The sequence below is a fragment of the Canis lupus genome, chromosome 10, assembly GCF_048164855.1.
Source record: "Canis lupus baileyi chromosome 10, mCanLup2.hap1, whole genome shotgun sequence".
Taxonomy (NCBI): Eukaryota; Metazoa; Chordata; class Mammalia; order Carnivora; family Canidae; genus Canis; species Canis lupus.
The window spans coordinates 39850900-39868202 of record NC_132847.1 but is presented as its reverse complement, the minus strand read 5'-3'; the positions used below and the strand labels follow the sequence as shown (position 1 = coordinate 39868202).

The window sequence follows — 17303 nt, the reverse complement described above, 5'->3', positions numbered from 1 at the left end:
GTTTGGGCATTTGCTCAGGACTGTTGCTCTGAATTCCTTGAGGGAAGGGGGGAATCTGGATGCAGTTTTGGCTAGAAGAGGATTTGTTTGCTAATGATTGTGACCATGATAGTGTGATGAGTGAGAGCTTTTTTCACTTTTCCAACCCTTGCCAATTTAAGCCCCCTTCATTACTGCCTTGGAGGGAAAACTGGAGATTCATGCCAGAAAAAGTCTGCAAGGTGGTTCTCTGATCTTCTCACAAACAATGTCTTGCACAATTTCCCCCAGACAGCATTAACCGTCATTCCAGTCTCAGAGACTGAGATATATAAGGCCAAATGTAGCATAGTTTACATTTAAAGCTACTCTGGAAATATTAGGTGCTTATTAGCTGAACTAAAACTATGCCTTTTTAGTTGTTGCTGAACCATAGGCATACATTTGGAGGCTTTCTTGCCACATGATGGATCTTACCCTTCACCTGAGAGGCAAAGATCATACAAAGCATTGCACAAACAACAGCGAAAAAGGGATCAAAAAAATTTCTCCGTGGTGTGAGACGGAAGTCATGATTATGGCATGGCAGGCATGAGAGAAGGTTTTACATTTTATTTTATTCTAAATGTTTTAGCTACAAGGGTGATAGGGTTAAATGAACACAGTGGAAAACCAATTAATCATGCAGTAGATCCCTGACTTATAGGAGGGGTATGCCTCTAAACTTCTGGGAGTGCCCAAGTGGGGACTGCCATCAGAACACTGGAGAGAGCATATGATGGGATTCGTGATGTCATAGCTCTGGGTCACCAATGAGAAACATTCTCAATTTTAGCTAAAAGCCATTAAATTTTTAACTTCACTTTCTCTTTCCTTCCATTATAAGTGTTAAGTTTTGGCTTCCTTTTCAAGCCCACTTTTGGCTAGGAAACAAAGTATTTTACCACTTCATAAAAATGACTGCATAAAAGACACCAGCAGAGAGCAACAGAAACTCTCTTGGGATGGAACTTCTGGCAGCCAGGTAGGCTGAAATGTTGGTCTACTAGTACAAGGGACTCATATTCTTGCCTCAGCAAAATGTCAAATTACTACATGTCATGGATATTCAGGCTTCGTTTAGAATAGTGGAAACCAAGAATGCTAAATCACTGAATTACAAGTGTCCATTGCTCACAGTATGATCTCATCTATATAGACTATAGACAAGACTAGAAAGAAATATAGCAAAATCATTAAACTGGTTACCTGTGGGCACTGGAGATTATTAGTGAGGTTTATTGTCTTCATTATAGGCTTTTAACTCATTGACATTTCTTAGTTAGCATTTAAGCATCAGAAAAAAAGGCCGAAAAAACATAAAAATTACTTTGAAGACATGAGCTAGATGCCAACAATCTCTCTAGCTTCAATGAACCAAACCACAACCATGTGAACCAGTGGGTCTTGTCAGTGAGTGAAATGACTAAATAATGTCATTTATTTCACTAGTTCAACTGTAAACATTTAGTTATTAGAAAGTAAATTAGTGCACACAATGAGGCTATTTTGGTAGGCAGAAAAAAATTGGATATCAAGGATTATGGAGAATGGTCACCACAGCCAGGTTATTCTGTTTGTTTTGGTTTTAGATGTGTAGCAATGACAGAATTCCTATTATCACAGAGAAACAGTTGGTAATGGTGGCAGTTTCTATAGCTCACCCTGCAATTTTAGGATGCTTATTTTTCAGTTATGTTGACATGTTGAAGAATTCAAGGATGAGGGCAAAGAGTAGTTACTTTGGTGATATAACATTTTTACAACTGTTACAACAATTCTTCCAATTTAACTGAGCCTGAATAAGTTAAAATTATTTTAATGTGTTTCAGTATATAAACTTCTAGTGAGTTATTGTTTAAAAACACTTCAAAATATATTAAATGAAATTCAGTGAAGCAACTCTGTGGAATAACAGGTTCTGTAGGCAAAGTCTGAAAACCACTAACTTAATGCAACAAACAACCCTCTCATCCCCAATTTGTGGGTGAGAAAACTGAGGTCCAGAAAGGTAAGATAATAAATCTAAGGCTACAGACTAATTATTTAGTGCACTTTTTGCTGTCCATGGTACTTCCCAGCCTTGACAGGCAATAAACTTAGCCATGTGAAAGGGAGTTTGCTTTCAAATAACATATAATAGGCCCCAAATCCTAGTCTCATACAGGTAAAGTAAACCAGTGTCTCAAGAGCTAGATGAAATAAGTTTCTTTTGGAATTCAAAAATATCTGACCCTTGGTACTAAGAACATCTACATTTCTCCCTTTAGGCGGTTTCTAATTTGGGATACAAAGGTGACAGTTTAATGTCATTGTGTCACTCCTGATTTTACAGGCAGTTAAATCTGTAGTCAGAAAGCCATTTCTTAAGGGTTTGCCTCTGCTATGTCTAACGGGAGGGCAGACCTTTGTTACATAGTACCTTCTTCTCTCAGACTATCACTTCTATTTTCTTTCTGAATTTAGAAAAGTTGCCTTGATTCCAGATATGCAAATAAGTGCAATGAATTTCCCAGTGATCCTGAAGTATCTTAACCTTGGAGCAGCAAATCTACATTTCCTAAAGCAGTTTCCTCTTAAATCTCTCCTACTGCTAAGTCTTAATTTTTCCAGCTTTGTTTAATTACCTCTGCAATAAAAAAAAAAAAAACAAAAACAGCTTCCTGACATTTGCCTCTTACTTTTTCTTTCTCTTTTTCTCCATTTTCTTTCTCTTTTTTTCCATTTTCTTTTTTTTTTTTCCTTAATAGCCACCTGTCCCAACATTTATACATGTGCTGTATTAGATGTTTTAAAATAACAAGGATGCAGACAAAGCATAAATTTCACAGGTGAACTTCTTTCATTAGAACATGGCCTTTTGCTTTTGGATAATATGAAATAGGCCACAAATATTACTCCAACAGAGAAGATAGATAAAAATCAGAAGCCAGAAAAAAAAAATTGAGTAAATTATCAACATTTTCTTAAAATTGTTAACAAAATGCTTTTGTCTCACAAATGTCTTCCATGGCCATCTCTTTATGGAAGCTTATTCCCCAATTGTGGGAATGAATCCCTCATTTCTCATAGAAATTCACACATAAGTTTTCATGAAAGCATGTAAAGACTTTCAAAGTCTTCCTCCAGCTGAGCGGACCTGTCTGAATTAGGATAACTATGCTTTTCACACACTAGTCTTCTGGTATGGATATAAAGATGTATAATAAGTAAATTAAAAATAGTGTTGAATCACATTGATTATAATTATCTTGGCTAAAAATGCTTCACACTCTTAATATTTTTGAAATTAAAAAAAGTCCAAGCAAAATTTTAATACCTTATTCAGTTTTTATTCCATATCCAATTTTCAATACATAATTTTCTGGTGTAATAGGAACCTAAATTAAACTTCACCTAAATTATATAATTATAAAATATTGATTCTTTGTGTCTTTAATGAAAATTTGTTTAAGTTCAGTTTTATGAGCTAAGTATATGAAATAGGCAATATTGCATCACAAGTAGAATTTAGAATTCATGAATGTGAGACAGAGTACAAGAAAATACATTTTAGAAAGTTATCAGCAGAAAACAAAAACTTCAAAAAGAGCAATTTTCATGCACATTGCTCATGTACTATTTCAACTATTTAAATTTGGATTTTATGTTTATATAATTACTAAACTATGATTTAAAAATAATATTGAGGTGCTTCTCAGAAATCCAAGGAGATTGGGAAAGGATTTTTTTTTAATCTTTTGCTGTTCATGATTAGTTTATAGAAGAAGAATTTTTTGTATCTTCTCTCATATGTTGAGGATAAGGAAGCTAGTAAAGAGATTTACCAGGAAGTGTTGCAACTACAAAGGCAAATGTCCTACCATGAACAGAGACTGCTGACCTGTACTTTTATGACTACTCATCATCTGAGATATTTGTCAGTCTAATTCTCTTCTTTAAAAGATTTTATTTATTCATTCATGAGAGACACACAGAGAGAGGCAGAGACACAGGCAGAGGGAGAAGCAGGCTCCCTATGAGGAGTACAATGTGGGACTTGATCCCAGGACTCTGGGACCATGACCTGAGCCAAAGGCAGATGCTCAATCACTGAGCCATGCAGGTGCCCCATCAGTATGATTCTTAAATCTAACTGAGGGCCAATCATGGTTTCCAAAAAGCAACAATAATGAAAGTGTCAAGTGTCTCTTTAAAGTTCCAAATTTAAAAAGATCTTTTAGAAAAATTTGACCATTGACAATAAGTTCTGCTTTCTCTTTAACAAAGGCTAAGTGTGTTAAAATTAGAACTGTTCTAAGTTTCAATTGTAGTTGTTGACCACTCCTGGCTAAAAATGGGTCAGTTGTGATCCTTAAATATGGTCTACTCTGATCATGTCACTGATCAAGGACAGAGTCAAATGGAAAGGATCTTGAGAACATTGTGCCATCGCATGGCCCGGACCTTGTTAAGGAGAGTTAGAAGTACCAGAAGAAAAAGAAATCAGAAGAGAAAATAACTCTGAAGGGTGCTCCACAAGGGGAAAATCTGTAGACCTTGAGAGGGCATCATATAGCTTCAAGAGCAAGGAGCATGGGTACCAAAATGGATGATTAGGAATGGACACTGGACAACAATACTTATTTTTAATTGAAAAATTTAAGAAGCTTGGTTGGAACGCAATTTATGTTTATGATAAATAAACTGGTAAATCTGACTGACCTGGCTGGACAAGGATCCAAGTTGCACTCTTGAAGTTTGGGTTTGGGTTTGATGTTCTCCGGGTAATAGTGACAGTATTGATCAGCAACCACACGATTGCTCCGAAGATCGTAACACTCAGCCGATGTCAGCTGGTAACCTGCAGTGGCAAACCATCCAGGAAAGTTTAAAATGCACATACCACCGTCAAATATAATGCAATATATTTCATTATGCTTTTTGGCCATCCCACATTAATGGAAATTCTTCCCCAACACCTCAGTAATTTCTAGGACAAAAGACAGATAAATGGAAGGCCCATTAAGTTTTACAGACCTCAAATATTATTTTTCCACTCTTATTTTATTTTATTTTATTTTATTTTATTTTATTTTATTTTATTTTTTATAGTTTTTTTTAAGACTTTATTTATTCATGAGAGACACACAGAGAGAAGCAGAGAGAGAGAGAGAGAGGCAGAGACACAGGCAGAGGGAGAAGCAGGCTCCATGCAGGAAGCCTGACATGGGACTCCATCCCGGGACTCCAGGATCACACCCTGGGCTGAAGGCAGGCGCTTAACTGCTGAGCCACCCAGGGATCCCCTCCACTCATATTTTAATAATTAAATTATACTATAAGGTTTGAACCACAGAATGGCAGAGCTGGGTGACTAAGACTGTGTTGTAAGTACTATTCTTATTAATTTGCTTTGTATAACCTAAAAGTATAACTCCGATTTCTGTATCCAAAAAAGATGATCAGTATTTATTTGCCAACCATCTCATGCAAGGATGTAAAATTGCCTCCCTTGTATCTAGGGCAAATAAACTCCCAAATCAATCAATAAAATGAACTAAACCCTAATACTGCTCCCCTGGATGAATGGGGGACAATGGAATGCAGCATAAGATCAGGTCTTGCCAGCTGCCTAGGAACATTATTTTTGTCTAAATTAAACCTGAGTTGGTTAGGCTGAGTAAATGGAGAATGAAGATCCTAACAGTAGCCACTAAGGATCCCTCCAGAACAACAACAACAACAACAACAACAACAACAACAACACTCCTCTAATGTTCAATTTCTGCTTCACCTAACATCCTTTGTCATTGCTCCTTAAGTCTCTAGCCGATATTTTTTAGTTTCTGTGCACACATTTCCACTGTTTAGAGAGTTCTTTTAAAAAATAGCATTGCTGAGGACCAAGTCCCACTCATAATGTGTTGTATCTTTCCCATCTGCCTTTCCTGTCCTGTGCATTTTTGGTGAGGTGGTGATGAAGACAGAGATTCTTAGTGTGAAAAATAAATGCACATTGAGAATTTTTTTATTTTAACTTTGGCTTTTATATCATTCTAACCCTAACCAACTTCCAAAATACATTCTCCCTGGCAGGTGGTTGAATATTGCTATTGCTAGATATGGTTAGAAAGTTAGAGTTAGAGTAATTAAAAGACTTGCAAAAGGTTTTAGGAAATCAGAAGGAGGCTTATAAACCAGATTTCCTGGCTTGAGGCTGTGTTCTCAGACCACCCGCAAAAGTTAATTGTTCATTAAAGACCTAAAAAAAGACCTTTTAACAATTTTACTGTAAAGATGAAAAGCATGGAAACTAAGAGGTAAGAACACATGTTCCATTAAGTTTTTTATTTTATAAGAAAATCAAAGAGAAAAATGACATTTTAAATAAGTAAATATACTTTTATTTTTCGATTATACTATACTCTAAAGCAGATAATGTTATGATAAACTAATCATTTTATAATTCAAAATTGTAATTTATAATTTCCATAAAATAATTTCTTTTTTTTTTTTTTAGATTTTATTTATTTATTCATGAGACACACACACACACACACAGAGTCAGAGACACAGGCAGAGGGAGAAGCAGGCTCCATGCAGGGGGCCTGATGTGGGACTTGACCCCAGGTCTCCAGGATCACGCCCTGGGTTGAAGGTGGCACTAAACCGCTGGGCGCTAAACAGCTGGGCCACCGGGGCTGTCCTCCATACAATAATTTCTACTCAAGGACAGAATTCTATAGTAGTAGTATTTACTACTAAATATTAAATATTTATTAATGTGGGCATAGGTGATAAGTAAATTATATAACAGATTATGTTTTTTAAAAATCATAATTTGTCAGCTTACAAAGGTTGTTGTCAAGCTATCCAAGAGTGTGTGAAATGAAGGTTTAGAACAAAAATGATATAAATGACCAAAATGGTCAGATAATTGTGTTTTCAAACATTTCACAAAGAAATTGGAATAGCAGTTGTTTGTTCACACTTAGCAAAATGGCCAAGCCATTGAATGTGGAACTAGAAACATAAGGAGGAACTTAGAGATCATTTTTTCATTAATATTTTCAAACTGTGGTCCACAAAGTGGGAGGAAGGCTGGTTTCCACATTGCTCATATCTCTATTCTGAGCAATACTCCTTTTATCTGGACTTCCTAGTAAGATTTCCTTTAAAGAAAGGGTTTGATTGCTCAAAACATTTGAAGACCACTAATGCTTCCACTTCTTCACTCAGATGTGAGGAAAATAAGGCTGAGAAGGTTTGGATATATATGAATCCAACACTAGTTGCCTTACTATATAGCAAAGCATCATCAAGATTACTGAAATTATACTCCAAAAGCAGCTCTATGTAAAACTAGCATACAGGGCATAATACTGAATTGTTACTTCTCACAAAATACAGTTTTCATTTAAAAGAAAAGAAGAAAAGTAATTATTTGCTTGGATTTCTTTCTTTGAAACGATTTCTTATGCTAGTCATTAATAGCTGTATCAAAGCAACATATTCTCATGAAACATCAAAGTAATTGGCATTTTATCTTTAAACAAAGTAATTTTCTCTTCAGGACAGATACAGCAAATAGAAACAATATTTTGTTGAAATGCTGAAAATGTTGAATTAATAGTTATTTAACAACCAAGTAAAAGCACTTGAAGGTATTTTTGACTAACTGCTTTTAAGCTAAAATCTAACACTACTCTATAGAATCTCATTTTCAGTGGCTTGTTCACGTTATGCAGATGAAGATGAATTATTTCATATGTTCTTATGGTTTAAAAAATTAATAGATGATAATTTGTCTCATTTTGAGGTGCCATCTTCCTTTTCTCTTGTCAAAATAATCTAGTAATAACCATGTGGATTAGTTATTTAACACCATCCAATTATCAGGCTTCTATGCAGGTGAAGCCAGCATTTATTTAATGTGCTAGTTTTTAAAGGAACATACATACAATTTTATGCTCATTAAATCAGCAAAATTAAACAATTCTTATAATCTGCAAATACTGGTTCAGTTGGCAATGAACTATTCATACACTGCTTATTACATTCTGGAAAGAATTTTGGTAATATATGCCAATAGCCACAAAAATTCTGAAACTCACTCTTGAGAATTTATTCCAAGGAAATAATTTGAAAGGAGAAAAATACTTAGGTATTAAGTTATTCATTACATTATAATAGAAAAGTTTAAATGAACTAAATCTTCCATAGGGATATGGCTAAATAAATTATAAAATTATTTAAAGCAATTATTATGTAACCATTGTAATTATTAAAGAAAATGGGGGAAAATATCTTTCCCATGTTCTGCTGTCCATGTTGCCGATGTAATGGAGCAGAGATAGGAATTTGTTTGGTGACTTTTCAGGAAAGATGTGTTTTAATGAATAAAGAAGTCACGTGGCCTTCCATTTACTGCTCAGATGATGGGATAGAACTTCACAATAACTAAGTTTACAGTGGAGGGGCTTTTTTTTTTTTTTGTAATAAAGTATTTCCTTTAACTAAATTATTTTCTGATTCTTTTTGGACACATCATGCTTAATAGGCCTGACAAACACTCTCCACTTGACTTCTGAATAGGTAAGTTCTCTTCAACCAGGTGGGAGTAGTTTATTCTCAAAGGAACAGAATAGAGTCAAGACGGTTTCCATTAATGAGACTGAACAGACAGAAAACATTCATGGGGATTCTAGACTGAGGTGTAGGAAGGCTTCAAGATTTGGCCCCTTTGAAAATCAAGAACCTGACCCATCACAGCACTAAATTTCTTCCATGCTGAAGGTACTACTTTCATAAAAGCTAAGTCTTCCTTCACAGAAGCCAACAGTCCATAGGGTAAGTGAACACCATTACCTCCTCCACAGGTTGCTGAGCAAGGAAAGAAATCTGTCTCCCTCCATCGGTGGATGATTGGCTGATAGAAGATGAACTGGACTGTGCTGTCAGCGGGCCCTGAGTTGTGGATCTGCAGGAGATAAAAGAGAGAAACTCAAAAACAACAACAACAAAAACAAAAACAAAAACAACCAAAAAACAAAGAGAGAAACTGGTATGACAGGGAGGTGCTTTCTTGGTCTCCTGCAACTTTGGAAAGAATGCACAGTGGTATACATGGTTTTAGAAGATGCATGAAGAACTGTCCTGGGAGAAAAATGGGCATAGCAAATATCATTGATCTTCCCCATCAACCATACACCATCATGACCATCACTTTTCAGTTCTGTTCTCACAGAAGAAGGGATCTCTGTCTTTACTTGTCTAGTAGGATCATTTTCCAGGCCACTTACTCCTTTTCCCTCTTTTATTTCTAACTTCTCTGGTATATAATAGGAAAAATTATGTGGATTTTTATATATATGTATATGGATTTTTTTCTTTATTATTTATTTATTATATTTTAGTTATTTATTGAGAGAGAGAGAGAGCACAAGCAGGGGGAGGGACAGGGAGAAGGAGAGGAAGAAGCATGCTTCTTGCTCAGCAGGGAGCTGGATCTCAGGACCCTGGGATCATGACCTGAGCTGAAGGTAGATGCTCAACCAACTGAGTCACCGAGGAGCCCCTGTATGTGGATTTTTAAATGTAGGTTCAGAAATAGACAATTGGTTCTAAGAAAATTATAAATGGCATATGCTGCAAAAAAGGAAAGATCCTGTCTTCAATTAAGAAAAAAAGAATTAAAGAATTAAATGGCTCTGCCCACTCAGACATGGTGTTTCCTGGCAGTTTAGTGATTCATACATTTTAATGTGCAGAATTACCAATTGGAAGCTTGCTAAAATGCAAATTCCTGGGCTCCTGCAATGCAAGAGCAATGCAAACATTGATAGTCCAAGTACCAAACTTTGAAAAATACCAACTTATTCTATAAAAGCAAGTACTTGGAATACAACAAGTCTTTATGGAAATTACAACTCCTTTGTGTTTTAAGAGAGGGGAAGTGAGGCAATAATCCTTTAATAGTTCTTAAAAGTACAAGGTTGTGAAAACATACTCAATCTAAAAGAGAAGATGAAAATACCCAAACAGGAGCAATGCCTTGATTTCACAAAGACAGAATGACATGTCATATAGCACTGAGACAACTGGACAAGGCTTGGACTATTTATTACATTAACAGAAGTTCCATGAACAACCAAGAGGGCTACCTCTTACTCCAAGACAGTAGGGGAGTATCAGCGCATCATGCGGTCTAAGTTTTTGTTAACATTTTCAAGCCTAACTGTGGTCCCAACTGCCCTCTACCTAGGATATACTGATGGATTTGGCCTTCGGATTTTTTTTTTTTTTTAAAGACAGCCTATTTTTCTGCTACTGAGTGTAACAACTGGATTAAACATCTAGGAGCACTGGAACACAGGGAGTAAGTGTTAAACTGCAGGCCAGTTTTGGACTTTGGATGAAAATACTGGAAATGTGCCTCAGATAATCTGCAAGAGCTGGAAAAGGAGAAAGAAGAAGGAGAGAGAACTATAGAATATCTTGTATTATGCTGGGATTCTGATCCATGGAACATCAAGATCTTTCCTAATTAGAATAAACGGTGATACAATCCCCTACTTTAAAGCAAAAACAGCTGAAGCAATACAGTGTCTTTCACAAAAGGGGAGCATAGCCTACAGATTAATATTTTTCAATCCTATGTGTCAGATACAGGATACCTAATTGCTTGCTCAGGGATGTAGTATTAATCACATTCTTTGTAAAGGTTTTTTTTTTTTTTTTTTTTAAGCTTACAAAAGCCTATAGCTCTCTTGGGATGTGTGGTTTCCATGCTGGAAAGGTATTAGAAGAAGACTTTCATTTGAACACTAGCTCCATGAAAAAATAAAAAGACCAGAAGATTTATTTAGGCTTAGAGAGATAGATTCCTTTGCACAGGTCCCTTTTGGGGACCTTGAAATCAGACTAAGTCCTAGGAAAGTGGAGGAAAAAACAAAAAATGAGGAGGATATAACATCAAAATCCTTGGAGAAACTTTGTTCTAGAATATCTGTACAGTGTCTGAGCTTAGTTTTTGATCTGTTAAAAAAGGAAAAAGATGGAACAGTTCAAATTTTCAGCTTGCTAGAAGTTAATGGTAAAAGCACCTTATGCTCTGAGAATAAGGAATGCATGTCAAGAAGTTTTAGTGTTAAGAGGAAGTGTTTGTAAATACTATGTTGAAGAGAAAAAAAAGGAGCTTAGAAAGAATATTGCTCTAAAGAATCCAATGAAATTGATGTACAATGACCGTGAATGCTGAGATTGTATGCCTAAATTTGAAAAGAGATTAGAAATGAACAGTGATATTGTTATTTCAGATAGATAAAAACAGTCATGATGTAGCCAAACTTCTGACCACATAATCTCATTTGATTCTTTCTACACTGATAATATTCCTGGGTCTCTCTTCCCTATAGGCACCTTCTTTTAATAGCAGCCAACAATCACCACAACAACCAGCACTTAATACATTTCTACTGTTTGCAGGGTACATGTTATTTCTAAGAAATCTAATCTTAGAATTACTCTGTATTATCTCCCACATTTACATTACAACGACAGATATAAGTCTCAGAGAGATTAAGTGACTTGCTCAGGGTTGCACAGCAAAGGAATAGCAGAGCTGGGATTTGAATTCAGGTCTGCAGTGGCTTGAAAGCTGCCATTCTTTTCATGATTCCAAGTAATTCTGTTAGTATTAGTGTTGTGAAGACAAAGGTATTAAAAAAAAAAAAAAAAAAAAAAAAAAAAAAAAAAGACAAAGGTATTTATCTGTAGTAGAGGCCTTTTACTGCTCTTCTTTGTATCTTCTTAATTTTTCATTTTAAAGTAGGAAAACTGTTTAAAATACAGGAGCCAACCTGATGTTCAACTTTGATGGCCTTTGTTGCTTACAGAGATGAGCTGCCATGTTCCTTGTTTCTGGATTTATTAATTCTGGGTGCCTGGGACCTTTGTTATCATTAGCGCTGGAGCTTTATACACCCTAAATCCTCAGACATCAGGTTCTTGTTCTCAAGAGTATGTTGAAAGCTTCAGTTTGACACACTCGAATTTAGTTTTAGGGAGCTAAACACATCTGGCATATGTAATTTTTGCTTCCTTAAGTTAATAAGGAAAAAGAATGTTCTGAAACAAGCTTTTCTTCCTATAATTACAACGATTCAGTGTTTCTAATTTAATATAAGGACTTCTCACACTGAAAAGAAAAGAGAAGACAAAAACTGGTCACTTTCCATAGCAACTGATTGCACTGTCATGATAGAGCCACGGGGCAGGGCAAATGTGTGTGTGGGTAATGGATGAACATTAGGTCCATGCAAAATCACAGGAATCAAGGAGGCATTTCAATTGCATGAAAGATATCAAGTAGCGCCTGCCTTTGGCCCAGGGCGCGATCCTGGAGACCCGGGATCAGATCCCACATCGGGCTCCTGGTGCATGGAGCCTGCTTCTCCCTCTGCCTGTGTCTCTGCCTCTCTCTCTCTCTGTGTGTGACTATCATAAATAAATAAAAATTTTAAAAAATGTTAAAAAAAAAGATATCAAGTACACAAAGTGATCTCCCAGTTGATGCACTACGAAATGCCAATCTTTTTCTTCTCGATTGGGAAAAGGATAATTTGTGAGCCTTAGCTGTTCTTTTCTCTCACTGATGTTGTAGAAACTTTTGCCTCAGACAAGCAGGCATGGGATTGGTAGTCAGGAGGTGTCCTACGTTCCTTGGCTGCTGAATGATGCACAGAATGATGCTCCAGCCTGTTCAGAACAACATATGAACACATTATCTGTGCCTAATACTCTAGTTGATGCAAATGGAAATCACAACCGTTCTACTACTTTGGTGCTTAGGTACTCATTAGTTACTTTTCTCTATGATGTTCTAGATGCTCTAGAGTTCTAGAATGGGCACAAACTGAATAGCTATAGCTATACCTTAGCTGCTTTCAAAAGTAGAGCTAAGCTGGCAGTTCTAGTGAAGGCTGGACCATGACCGAAAAAAGATCCTCTTGTGGCTCAGAAAGTCATTTTCTTTCATTGGGCTGCAGTCTTGGAAGGATGCACATCACATGATCAGGAAAAAAATACAAAGGCCTAATTTAAGATAGTGGAGGCAAGAAGGGACAATAAAAAATGGCCCTGAGATGGCATGAAGGTAGAACTGACAAAGTTTAACAACTATCTAGGGGTGAATAGGAGTACAGGAAATCGGTGTGAATCAAAGCTTTCTGATGTGGCCAGGTCAATAGCATATTATTCCACAAGATAGGAAATGAAGATTTTGTAGGTGTCTGAGGCTAGACAAGTCCAGTTTGGGATACATTGTGCTGGTTGTGCGTATGGGATATCTAAGTGGTGATGTGCAGAAGGCAGCTAGATGTATGAAATGCATTGGTAATGCTGTCAACTCCTGACATGTGAATAATATTACTTGAATTCTAATCTATATATTCAGTATGTATAAGAGTTGCAACTCTAGGGAACTCTTTGCAACTCTAGGGAAATGAATACAAATGGTTTATTCAGCTGCCCTTGAAGGGTTTAAAAAAATAAAGACATCTCTCAGTATTGTACTGGTTTGCATATTTAAATGAAATGATTTAACCACCTATAGCATCATTTCTATTGTGAGCTCTCTCTGCTGGTTTGTAGCTTCTTGTTCATATGAATGTGGCTGGCATCTGGACTGGATTAAAAAGAACTACCATGCAGATGGAGACAGAGAACAGTGTTCTGGAACCCTTCTTCCATCCAACCTCACTGTCGATCCCATTTTCCTATACGCATTCTTACTTCCAGCTGCCATGGGGTCATTGAGTCTTAGCTTAAATCAAATGTCCTCTGGCTCCAGGTCCCATGATGAAAAATTTATGGAGTCCTGGACACATTACAAGTTTTACAGCTTTACAGCTGAAATCCTTCAGGTCCTTCTGACCTACTGAAGGAAAAAATATGTTTTATTTGATTGTGATTCCCAAACATTCTTCTAGTGTGTACATTTCTCCTACAGAATGTATATGTTGCTTCCAGCAGTGTGTTTTATATTACCTTGAAGAGCAGGGAAGCTCTGATAGGAAACAACTTAGTCTTGTTGCCAGGACAAGAGAAAACAGAACTTGCAATTAGAAGTATAACCGAGTGTATGGATCATTCGTTTGTTTTTCTTTTTGACTGAGAACACCTTATATGGGTCAATGACTATATCTTAACTTGTTTTAAAAACAATTTATATCCTCCAACTAATGATGTGTTAGTCTTTGAGTCTTTTTATTAAATGATATATACACACACATAACGATTTTCTTAGGACTTAAAAATATCATATGTTCTTGAAAAGTCCAGGATGTACCTCAACATCCTTGAATTAAACATTTCCAAATCTATGCCCAACCCCTAAGTCTCAGTCTCTCTCTCTCTCTCCAGGAGATCATAAGTGACAGTTTGGATATGGCTCGAAAACAAGGTACCCAAAGGCACTTACCTTGACAATGAAATCTGCTGTGAGGGGTCCAGTCATTCTCAGTATCTCTTTGTCTGGAAATTTCTGGAAGTCCACACTAGAATTGTCCACAAGAAAGGTTCCTGTCGAGCTGAGAGTGTTTTCACCTTTAGCTCCCTGCAGAGTTTTGGTTTCCAGATCTACACAACCAAACACATGTAAAGGAGAGAAAGATGTTCCCAGGGCTACCAAAGCCCACATACAAGCACATTTCATAAAACGGTCTACAGCTGTGTAAGGGAGAAGTATCGTCCTTTATACTGTTGACACAGTTGAAATTGTGATATAAACAAAATTTATGGGCACCTCTGGATCACAAAGAGTATATGTTGCCCATGAAATTATTTTAAAACTCATTAGCCAAGCATTCAAGGCTCCTGGTCAAAAAATCTTCGACTCCCTGATGGCCTCATTTGGGTATCCCACTTTCCCATAATCCTATTCCTTTAACTAAACTATCTCCAATATCTATCTTATTGATTTCAGCCTCTATGGCTCTCCACCTAGAATAGAATACTCTCTAGTTTTCTTTTTGATCTGTCAGATCCAGGGTGCTTCTCCATTTTCCCTCAGCAGTGTGACTTTATATTCATGCATTACCTTGTGTGTATTTGTACTATCTGGCTTCTTACTGTGTGTCTGTGGCTCTCAATGAAGAAATGATAGTAACGAGGACAAGGAAGTCACTTCTTTTTAGCTCTCTTTTAAAATCTTGCAGGGTACCTAATACAGTATTATGTACATATATGATATTTTGTAAGTGCTTAAGAGAGAAAGAAGAACTTCTTGATTCCTGGAGCATTCTGATCTCAATTTGGCCAATGACAAAGGCGATGAAACATCTTTTGTTATAGGAAATCATAGCAAGCAGGAGGTGATGGTAATTATGTCGTGTATCTCAGAGCAGATAAAATTCTCATGTGATTGAGAAACCATTTAGAATAACTCCCCACAGTTGGAAGAGAGATAGACTAGGTCTAATGGCTTCTAAAACTTGCATAAGCACCCTTAGTTTTGCAGTGGTTCTTTAGCAGAAGGACAGAGTGCCAGGTGAGGCTCTGGGTCTCCTATCCCACATTCAATCTGAATCACTCTCCTTTACCACATTTTACAAATTGGGGTTCTGGGACAATTTTAGGACCTCTGGAGGTACTCAAGCACCCATACTAAGTTATTCTAAGTGTTGTCTACTCCAGGTTGGAATACCAACAGGTGAAGCATATTAGTGTCCAATGAAATGGCCACGACCCTCAGACGAAGTCTGTGTGGACTTTTTTCTGGAATGGGTCAGGCTCCATCCCCCTGGCCCTGAGTCCAGAGCTCCTCACAGAAGGACATAAGGCTCATAAGGGAGAACTGGAAGGAAACCACAGCAGTTGTCATCAGGGGAAAGTCAACAGCATGGGCTCTTCTTCTTCTAGCCTTCATTCCTCAAGCTGCCTTCTGTGTATGTGTACTAGTTTGTAGATATATCCCCAACACATAAACCAACTTGGTTTTGGAAAAATCCTGAGGGTCTAAGTCTGATCTGAGCATCTGATTCAATTTTGTCACCAAGCCTCATAGCTTCTGATTGAAGATAAGCTGCAGCTGGACCAGACTGGTCTTGTTCTGGTTTGGCCCTAAACATTTCAGGTTAGTCCCATATCAGACCAGCTTCTGGGAGTTAAGTGGAAAGGATGGCAAGAGAAACAGGATGTCATTTTATTCACATATTAATTTCATATTATATATTACATTGTATTCCACATACACAAACAAAACCAAAAGTTCCTAAGCTACATATATGTTGTCAACAGTATGTCTGTTGTGAAAAAAAAAAAAAGCAAGTTCCATTTTGCTTTCCATCATTGATAAATATCATCTGCCACTTCATCCATTGAATTCTTGGGACAATTAAACCAAAATGAGGCTCATTCTTTAGCCTCTTTGTGATCACATAATTAGGAAAACTAGGAGACTCAGACATTTATAAAAATCAATTCTTCTTCAATCTATTCCTTTGGGTTCCTTCTTCTGCAATGAGGAGTCAGTACCCTGATCTCTGCCTGGATGTTTTATTCTGAGCAGGCCTGTCACTGCTCAGAAAAATACTGTTTTTGAGTAGGGTTGTTATATGAGCAGTTACCTCTGTCTAATCCTCCAGGGGAAAAGCAAATCATTTGAGTAGTGATAGTGTACACACATACATCATCCCTTGACATGTGAACACTATATTTTGGGGGGTTGTTTAGGGTTAGAAAAGAACTTGGATCCATATAAGGTGCCTTACCAGCATCTTCTGGCTTTGCCTGAACTGTACCTTACTTATTCCTTTCTTTCACATGACCCCTCAAATCCCGCCTCTCCCATGAAACGTATTTATTTTTATTTTTAGAAAGACTATAGCAGGCTATCTGAACTTTCACAGGCTCCAATTTATCTTCCTCTTGTTTGTCTTTCTGGAACTATTTCATTTATAATCCAATTGCCAAAAGATAATGCTTGCTACCTAAATTGGTTTCATAGGCATGTGTGTGGGAGGAGAGAAAGAACAGAAGATGATAGATGGTTCTTTAGGAATCCAGGAACAGTCACAGTGGAGGAGATCCGAAATGCTCAAGGGATCAGCTGAAATGAACTCTTTCAGTGGAACTGAATTTTGTAGAAAATACAATGTATCCTCTTATACCCCTTCCCTGGTTTACAGCCTATAATTTTCTGCTGGTAATTTACAGGTCTACATCTAAACAATACTAAATGCTAAAAATAAAAAAGGAAAGATGTGGCTGTGTACTACAGCCTTGGCATGACTGAAGATATC

At 36.9% G+C, this 17303-nt stretch overlaps 1 protein-coding gene across 4 annotated transcripts in view; it reads right to left on the bottom strand.

The window, feature by feature from the left end:
* ADAMTSL1 (ADAMTS like 1) overlaps window positions 1-17303 on the bottom strand; it is an 872407-nt gene that overhangs the window by 222416 nt on the left and 632688 nt on the right. For all 4 annotated transcript variants that reach the window (XM_072841474.1, XM_072841475.1, XM_072841477.1 and 1 more), the window contains 3 exons: window positions 14483-14640; window positions 8869-8980; window positions 4723-4861 (listed from right to left, as the gene is read on the bottom strand). In XM_072841474.1, the coding sequence (XP_072697575.1) occupies window positions 4723-4861; window positions 8869-8980; window positions 14483-14640 (409 nt within the window). The remainder of the gene's footprint in view (window positions 1-4722; window positions 4862-8868; window positions 8981-14482; window positions 14641-17303) is intronic.